The sequence below is a fragment of the Juglans microcarpa x Juglans regia genome, chromosome 5D (assembly GCF_004785595.1).
Source record: "Juglans microcarpa x Juglans regia isolate MS1-56 chromosome 5D, Jm3101_v1.0, whole genome shotgun sequence".
NCBI classification, from domain to species: Eukaryota; Viridiplantae; Streptophyta; class Magnoliopsida; order Fagales; family Juglandaceae; genus Juglans; species Juglans microcarpa x Juglans regia.
Genome location: NC_054602.1, coordinates 15,442,841 through 15,452,187, shown reverse-complemented (window position 1 = coordinate 15,452,187; position 9,347 = coordinate 15,442,841). Strand labels below are relative to the sequence as shown.

At 36.2% G+C, this 9,347-nt stretch overlaps 1 protein-coding gene across 1 annotated transcript; it reads left to right on the top strand.

The window, feature by feature from the left end:
* The first annotated feature begins 3,098 nt into the window (after window positions 1-3,098).
* LOC121264307 (berberine bridge enzyme-like 7) lies at window positions 3,099-4,871 on the top strand. The gene has a single exon (XM_041167428.1). The coding sequence runs from the start codon at window positions 3,156-3,158 to the stop codon at window positions 4,776-4,778; it is 1,623 nt and encodes a 540-aa protein (XP_041023362.1). The 5' UTR covers window positions 3,099-3,155; the 3' UTR covers window positions 4,779-4,871.
* The last annotated feature ends 4,476 nt before the right edge of the window (window positions 4,872-9,347 follow it).

Sequence of the window (9,347 nt, the reverse complement as noted above, 5' to 3'; positions counted from 1 at the left end):
TTGTCTAACAAGGGGTTAGATTCAATAAGAGTTCAATCTAATATTTATTATCAAAATTCTATATAAATTTATTAAAAGAAATAATCTTATTTCAAAATATTTAACTCAAGCTCGAGCTCGTATGAACTTGTTTATTTATTTTATTCGATTTCGCGAGATGGAAGCTGACGGCTTGGGGAGGAGCTCTTCTATGACTTGTAGCCAAGGAACTGATAGGTGATATGGGGTTGGGGAGCAAATGCAATGAAATAACAACGTTCTGCCGTGGGGAATACGTACGACGGTTGCTGTGAAACTGAAAAACTCTAGATTTGATGAAGATATAAATTATGTGCTTGGGTTTAAATATATAGAAGGTAGTGGGTTTAAGAAATTTTAATGTGAAGGGAATTCTAAAATTGTAACCCCAGTTTGTTTGAAATTTGATACATTCATGGGCTTGGATTTCATAATAAATAAACTGGACCTTAATCCTCTGCCCAAAGTAAATTCATCTTCCAATAATATATTCGGGCCTTTAGGAAAATTTCTTGGGCCAAATTATGTAGAGCTATTTGATCCATAAATTATTAGTTGGACTTATTTTTAATATCGTTCATTAAAAAAAACAAAACATTGTCCCTATTTTCCTTATAATACTGGATCAAGGTGTTTCAAGGGGGTTGCTTTGTTTTGGGTTGTCTAAAATAGAGACACGACTGAGCATGGCTTGTGGCATTGTGGTGTTCATCTGTGGTTTGGGTCGAGCTATTAACTGGTTGGAGGTGCAAGTCATGATAGAAGGTGACCGACGGTGCAATGGGGTTGTGTTATATATGAAGGAGGGTGATATTGGTTTGTTGCTAGACTAGTGGTTGGCAATGTGAAGGGGAGAGGTGGACGTGCAACTTGTGGGAAACTGAGGAGTTTCGATCAAAGGTGTTACAACTTGGAACGACATAGATGTGGGCGGAAGGCGATGATGCATGGGCATTGGTCTTTTGCTTGGCAACTTGGGTTGTTATATGTGGAGCTAGTGCATAGTGTGGGATGCTTTCATGGTTCTATGAGTTTTTGGGATGTTGCTTTCATGGTTCTATGGCTTGGGGAAAGTGGCTGCAAACCTAAAGAGGTTTCAGAACATTTATATATACATATGAAAGCCCTAGGTTTTAGAGGTAGGTGACAACGTGCTTGGGTATTTGTTTTTTATACTTGCGGCGTATAGACTTAGTGCAGCTGGGTTTGGGCTTTCTGTGGGTTTTGGATCATGGGGTCAATTTAGGATTTTTCGTTTGGGCTTTTTATGGGCTTAACAAATGGGTTTACCCATTTAATGGGCCTAATTAATTTATTGAGTTTCTTTAAATATTCGTAGATCAAGTCGAATTATAAATCTCATCCAATAAATACTTTCGGGTTTTAAAGAAATCTCTTGGCTATATACCATTCCTCAGAATTGACTAATATCTTAAACAAACGTGCATACTTATCTACCAAATCATCTCCATGTCTATTTTAATCCAGAATTATTTCGTCGACCCTAATATTCCCAAAGTACGAGTCCGCTGCTACTTTGGTCTTTTGGTTTGCATATCTACTAATTCTTTATGCAAACACAACAACATGCTTTATGTCGACGATCATGTTTTCAATTCAAGCGTAAAGATGAAAACCTCATATTTTATCAACTCATATATTAAAAGTCTGTCAAATCTAAAACCTCATGTTTCATGGTACTCATTCCATAAAGTTTGTAGAGCTTAAAACCTCAAATGCCATAAAAATTATTTCTCAATGTCTGCAAAATCTAAAACTTAGATTTCAAAAACTCAATTCATAAAGTCTGCAAAATCTAAAACCTTATATTTGAAATCTCAGTTCTTAAAGTCTGGACAATCTGAAACCTCAAATGTCATAAAAATCATTTCTTAAAGTCTGCATAATTAAAAACCTTAGATTTCTTAAAAATCATTCATTAAAGTCCTCATATTTGAAAATCTCAATCCATAAAACCTCAAATGTCATAAAAATCATTTCTTAAAGTCTGCAAAATCTAATACCTCAGATTTTATCAAACCCATATATTGAAGTCTGCAGAAACGTTAACCTTAGATTTCTTAAAAATCAATCATTAAAGTCAACAGAATCTAAAACCTAAAATTTCAAAAGCTCAATTCATAAAGTCTGCAAAATCTAAAATCTCAGATTTCAAAAACTCAATCCATAAAGTGTGTTGAATCTGAAACCTCAAATGTCATAAAAATCATTTCTTAAAGTTTGCATAATGTAAAACCTCAGATTTCATCAAACCCACATATTAAAGTCTGCAGAATCTAAAACTTTTTGATACCAACTGTAACACCCCACTGGAAGACCCAAGCCACATGGCTTATTCTCCAAATGACCTACTCAATGATATAATTGGAATATTATAAAGAGTAAGAACTTCTCATTCTCAAGCAATGTAGGATCTTATACACCACCTACTATTATCCTTATCATATGGAGTATCACAATACTAGCATTAATTTTAATAATTTTCATTGCAATGTTGTGGCACAATAATGGAGTTATTGTTCAGGCTCATCAACCAGCTTGACTTTTTTAATTATTGCGAATTTGGTCTTTAAAAAATGTTAAGAAGATCTTATTTAGACCATTGCAAATTCTATCTTCCTTTCTATTGACTGATTTTATGACCAAGGTCTCAGGTAATATAGTATGTGCACACAATTATACACATGAGACATTACAAATATATAGTTTCCGGATTTGTTTTGAGTGACACTACAAAAAATCTTGCTTTTGCGGCAACAAAACTCCAGTGCAAAAAGTCCTAAAATCTCCACAAAAAACGCATGTCTTTAAAGTGGTCACAAAAAGTCAATAATTATGGTTACAGATGACGTATCATTATCATTTTTCAGGAAAAAAAAAAAAAAAAAAAAAAAAAAAAAAAAAAAAAAAACCTTGCAAACAGTTGACAAAGAAGATCTATTTGGATTTGATTTCATAATAGATCCATTAATTGTTCAATTGACTGGCAATGAAATGACATTTATTGAAAGTTTATAAGTATAGCATTGATCCTAGACACGATCACTACTCTCATATTGATCTTATAATAGAGCAACAGATAGACACGAGCTCAAAACAAAGAATTAATTAGCAGAATGAAGACCTCATGCCAGCGGCCACCTTCAATCCTAATCATTCTTGCAATCATTTTGTTCTCATCAATTTCAAGTGCGAATTCAGAGCAAGTTAATCTACATATGTTTTTCCAATGCCTCTCAAATAATTCTTCACCATTCCACCAAGTCTCCCAAGCCATCTACACCCCCAAGAATGCCTCTTTTCTCCTAGTTTTGAACTCCTACATTAAAAACCCTAGGTTTTTAACATCTGCGACCCCAAAACCGCTCGCTATTATAACTGCCAAACACGTTTCTCACATCCAAGCAACAGTTATTTGTGCACAGCGTTATGGCTTGGAAATCAGGATTCGAAGCGGTGGCCATGATAGTGAGGGTCTTTCATATGTATCAAATAATCCATTTCTAGTCCTTGACATGTTCAACTTTCGAGCTCTACACATTGATATAGCATCCGAGACTGCATGGGTTCAAGCTGGCGCTACTCTTGGAGAGGTTTATTACAAAATTGCCGAGAAAAGTAAAGTCCATGCTTTCCCTGCAGGGGTCTGTCCGACCGTAGGCACGGGTGGACACTTTTCTGGAGGTGGATATGGAAACTTGATGCGAAAGTATGGCCTCTCTGTAGATAATATAATCGATGCCCAAATAGTCACTGTCAATGGATCGATCCTTGATAGAAAATCCATGGGAGAGGATGTGTTTTGGGCCATTAGAGGAGGTGGTGGAGCAAGCTTTGGAGTCATTATTTCCTGGACAATAAAGTTGGTACGAGTTCCATCCATGGTGACAGTGTTCAACGTTACAAGGACATTGGAACAGAATGCAACAGATGTTGTTTATCGTTGGCAAGAGGTTGCACATAATCTACCAAAAGACCTCTTCATAAGGGCATTTCTACAAGCAGTGGATGGAAGTCAGAAAGGAAAGAAGACGATTCAAGTTATTTTCATTGGACACTTTCTGGGAAAATCCAAAAGCCTTCTCCCTTTGATGAATGTGAGGTTTCCCGAACTAAGATTGCAGCAAGATGACTGTAGTGAAATGACATGGATTGAGTCCACTCTTTTCTGGGCACATTTCCCCACCGGAACTCCCACGGATTCTTTACTAGTCAGGCCATCCAAGGCAGATGCCTCATCCTTCATAAGCAAGTCTGATTATGTGAAAGAACCAATTCCAAAAACTGGTTTAGAATCCATATGGAAGGTGTTCATTAAAATAGGGGGAAAGGGATGGATGCAATGGAATCCTTATGGAGGAAGAATGAGTGAGATTTCAGAATCAGAGACTCCATTCCCGCACAGGGCTGGAAACATATTCAAGATAGAGTATTACGTGGAATGGGTGGAAGAAGGTACAAAGGCTACGAACCATTACCGTAAGTTGGCAAGAACCCTATACAAGGTGATGAGACCGTACGTATCAAAGTCCCCAAGGGAGGCTTTTCTCAACTATAGAGATCTTGATATCGGTATTGCCAGTGCACGTCATAATCATACAATCCTTATTAAGAGTGCAAGAGTATATGGGTGTAAGTATTTCAAGGGCAATCTGGACAGGTTGATGCGTGCGAAGACGAGCATTGATCCCTCCAATTTCTTCAAAAATGAACAAAGCATTCCTCCTGCCAGTCATTGAGCCTTTAAGCTGTTTCCAGTCCATGGAGTACTAGTCTTTCATGAACTTGTTAAAACAAATGAAAGTGTTTTACGGAATAATAATGTTTTATGGCTGACTTAATTTTAGAGTTACATGCAAAAAAATAACATTTCTATTCGCATGATTGTTCTTCTCTCACTACTTCTACAAAATAATTTATGCGGATAGATCGTGAAGTTAATGGAGAAGGATTCAATTATCCGGAACAATCCCTTCAAATAGTGAAATAAATTAGTTAAATTATACATCTAAGTGGTTTGTTCTAAAGTTAAATTGGTCCCTGTGATACTACATTAAGCCAATTCAAGCAGCGTGATAAATAGATTGAAAACTATTTTTCTTGTAGTGTAAGTCTGAGATACTACATTAAGCCAATTCAATTATAAGCTGGTAATATTTTGAAGTTGTCTTATTAATTAAATCTACACTTCTCTTAAAGTAAAATATTTTTATATGAAGATTTCTATATATTAGGTTTAACATAGAAGTTATTATAGTAACAAGTTAACACCGAGATCAAGATCGTCTGATTAGATGAGGTTTGATTGCACCAATACGGACGTCCTTCCCTTTAAAATAGTAAACCCTTCCTTTAAAAAACACATTTCAAGCTCGGTTTATGGTGAAAGGCCTATGGTCGGCTCCTCCTTGTGACACCCCCACAACTAGACGATGGTAACCCGCGGCCATCTAACAAAAAAAGGTTTTTTCTTTTGAATCAGCCTCTGAGGAAAGTGGAGGGAGTTGAGAACATGATCAATATCTATTTTGCTGGTTAAAGATGTTGGCTTAATAAGGGAGTTTGAGAACATGAACATGATTAGGAAGGGCGCCTCATTTTTAAACCTTTCATTTTATGACTATTTCCTATAATTACTGATTTTCTTACTATTTGGGGCAAACACGGTGTTCGAGTTTCAGATGTAGCTAGATTTGTAATATTAATTAATGGGCTACTTATGTGCGCAGATATTAATAGTCCCGTATTTGTTTTTATCGACATTTTATATTGTAGTTTTACTCGCCCCGTAACTACGTAAGTGAAATCATGAGATCATAGCTTCCTTTGCAACATAGATAAATAAATAAACAACTATTCTCCCAACCAAACACTACGTGGCCCACTAAAAGAGGATTTCAATCCTAATGAAATTCCAAACTATTGGAATCCATTAATTATAATGTGAAGAATAGTAGCATTGTATTAGTCTAATTAGTTATGATATATTATTATTTATTTTGTTCTCTATAGATTAATATTTTGCATTATGATGCAACAACAATATTATTCACTACAACAGAATGTGTGTTTTGTGACAGAGAAAACTGTCACAAAAAAATGGCAAACCGTCACTAAACATATTTGGTGACGGTTTGAAACCGTCACCATGACCGTTACCTAAAGTGCATCACAGAAAATATTTGGTGACGGTTTACTGTTCAACCGTCACAAAAAATATTTTTAGTGACGGTTGGAAGTGTTCCGTTCGGTACAACGTTCAAATGTTCCTTTTTTGTGACGGTTATGAACTGTCACAGAAAATCACGTTCGGACGTAAAATCAAACGTTCGAACGTTATACCCGACCGATTGGCGTTCGAATGAAAGAAGTTGACGTTCGTTGGATATCGTGTTCGAACGTATCATATTTACGTTCGAATGTTAATGTGTCCGAACGTTAAATACAATAAACGTTCGAATATTTGTTCGAACATAAACGTAAATGTTCAAACGTAGCGCGTTTAATGTTCGGACGTTATTTCGAATGTAAACGAAGGAGCGTTCGAATGCAAGTTCTTTGTTCGAACGTTAGTCGCTTTACCGTTCGAACGGTTTGGTCGTTTTAGCGTGAGTACGTTCGAACGTATAGTTTAACGTTCGAACGATTCAATTGTATTTACGTTCGAACGTTTGTTACAGTGTGAACCAACGTTCGAACGATTTTTATTTACATTCGAATGTACAGATCAGAAATACTAATTTCATAAAATTTAAAAACATAATACCAATTGTATCATATTACATACCCAATTAACAAGTAACAATGTCTTATAAAAGTACAAAATTAGATATTAAAACTAGTCAGAAATATTGATAAAATTTATTTCTTCTTTTTCCCTCGCCCACGGGGATTCTGATGCAACGACATAACACGCTCCATTTGCACCATCATCTCCCGTTGCACTTGCTCTTGCACTTCACTGCGTATTCTTTCCTCCTGGTCTCTCTGTTGGTCCTGCAAACGCGTCTCTAAATGAGACTGTCGTTCTAAGAGAGACTCTAACTCTTGTTGTCTCGACCTCATATACTCATTCTCACGCCGTGCAGCTTCTAAATCTGCCGTAAGATTATTAATTTGTGAAGCCGATGAGGTTGAGGAGGATGAACATTTATGCTTGATAGATCGTCCCAAACCTCTTGCCATACTAGACTGCGGCCCGAGCACTTGCGTGAATATGTCTATGTCACTAGGAGAGGATTCCTCAGAAGCCGACTGCATCTCCAACATTTTGCTCTGCAATTTAAAAGGTAATGATCGTAAATAATTAGTAACGTATTAAAAGAAATAGAAATAAGAAATAAACTATTAAAATATTATATAAATAATTTATTTAATAAAATTAACACTGCTTACATAATTATCTGCAGCGATAGGATCCATCCACTCACTATGCTCATTAGTGTGAGCAGCAGCATAGACATGAATGAGGGAAAAGTTTTCAGGATCATCACGTTTCTAACAAAGCGACAATATTAGCAATTTTAAAAAGATAATATTAGTACTTATCAGAAATAATATCAGAAAAATAAATGAATTCTATAATTTTTTAATTACCATTTTTTCAGCAAGACGGTGGAATGACCTTGAACCGGCACGATGGTGGACAGTCAAAACGGATCTATTCTGTGCATTTGTAGAACTCAAGTGCTACAAAATATATTAAAAATGTTAATTGTAATATGTATACATATAATATATAAAACGAATATGAATGTAAATAATTAAAAGATATAAATGTAAAATACCTGATAATCTGGAGATGCGAAAAGATCACAACACTTTCTCAAATCATCTAACTTCATCTGCTGAAAAGGAGACTGCGCAGCCTCTTCCAACGTCTCAAACTTCTTGAAGTGGTCATGACATCGTCCTTTGTGACGTCGGGATAGTGTAGCCATCAACTCATTCACGGTTCTCAAATCCTCGCTACGGCCAAAGTTGAGGTCGAATTCGTCCTAATAAGGGAATCAGGTAAAAAATATAATATATTAATCTAGGTGAAAAAAATGTACTGAAAAGTAAACTCACCAGCACACAACTTCTAATGTGCTCATTAATCTCATTCAGAACATCTCGCCATGAGCGCACATAAAATGGAGCATAAGTTCGAACTACTGTGCCAATATAGGAGGAAAGCGCTGCTGCACTATCATCCACTCTTCCAGTGGAATTATCAGGAATTGTGATCTTCAGTTTACCATGCCTTCTATTTTTTTTAAGAGAGATTCTACGTGTATAGCCACGACCGCGACGTGCAGATGCATCAACTACATGATAATAGATATACTATAATTATAATTATATAGTTATTGAGAAAAAAGTATTAACTATATATATAATTATCAACGACAATATTTCCTTACTGGTAGGTGTCGACTGGCTGTTGTTCTCTTCTGTGTTAGCTTGATCTTCAAGAACGGATTCCTCGAGTGGGGAGTCCTCAATGGATTCAGGACTTGGACTTGGCGGAGGCACATTTATTCGTTGTCGTTTTGGTGGCATTCTTTAAAATAATTAATTATATCAAAGAAAATTAATTAGAAGAAATTATGAAAATTCAAGATATTTTATAGTCACCTATATGAATAAAATATTTAGTACTTTTATTCTTTAGATGAATTTTCCATGCTTGTTTCAGAATCTCCATCAATAACATCTTCATCATCATCATGCACCTCTTCTTCATCATCTTTATCCACCTCCTGCCCGGATAGAAATACGTCTTCATCTTCTGACTCGTCTTCTTCTTCTTCCTCCTCACTGACTTGAATTGAATGATCATTTAATACAGACGGGTAGAGATGTACGGGTGGGACATCATCTCTACACAAGGGGAGCAACTCGAGTGCACCGAGGTCAACAAACAAGTTAATACCCTCTCCATCTTCCTGGTATGCCTCAACAATCGGAGTGTCATCTTCATCTCCACTATTCTGGTAATCTGCACTCGTTCCTGCTTCATATATATTTCGAGGAACAAATTTTTGTACGACTCGCCAAGTTATCTCCCCACTATCTTCATCAGCACTTTTCATTGGATCAATCAAGTAATAGACTTGGGTAGCTTGAGAAGCCAATACGAATGGATCATCTTCATACCATTTAGATGCAGTATTAACACTCGTAAAGTGATTATCCCTATGTATCGAAACCCGACCACCGCCTAGATCCCACCAATCACATTTAAAGACACATGTTACAGACCCACCCAGATATTTCAATCCGATAATATCACGTATGACACCATAATAGTCAATATCATCTGT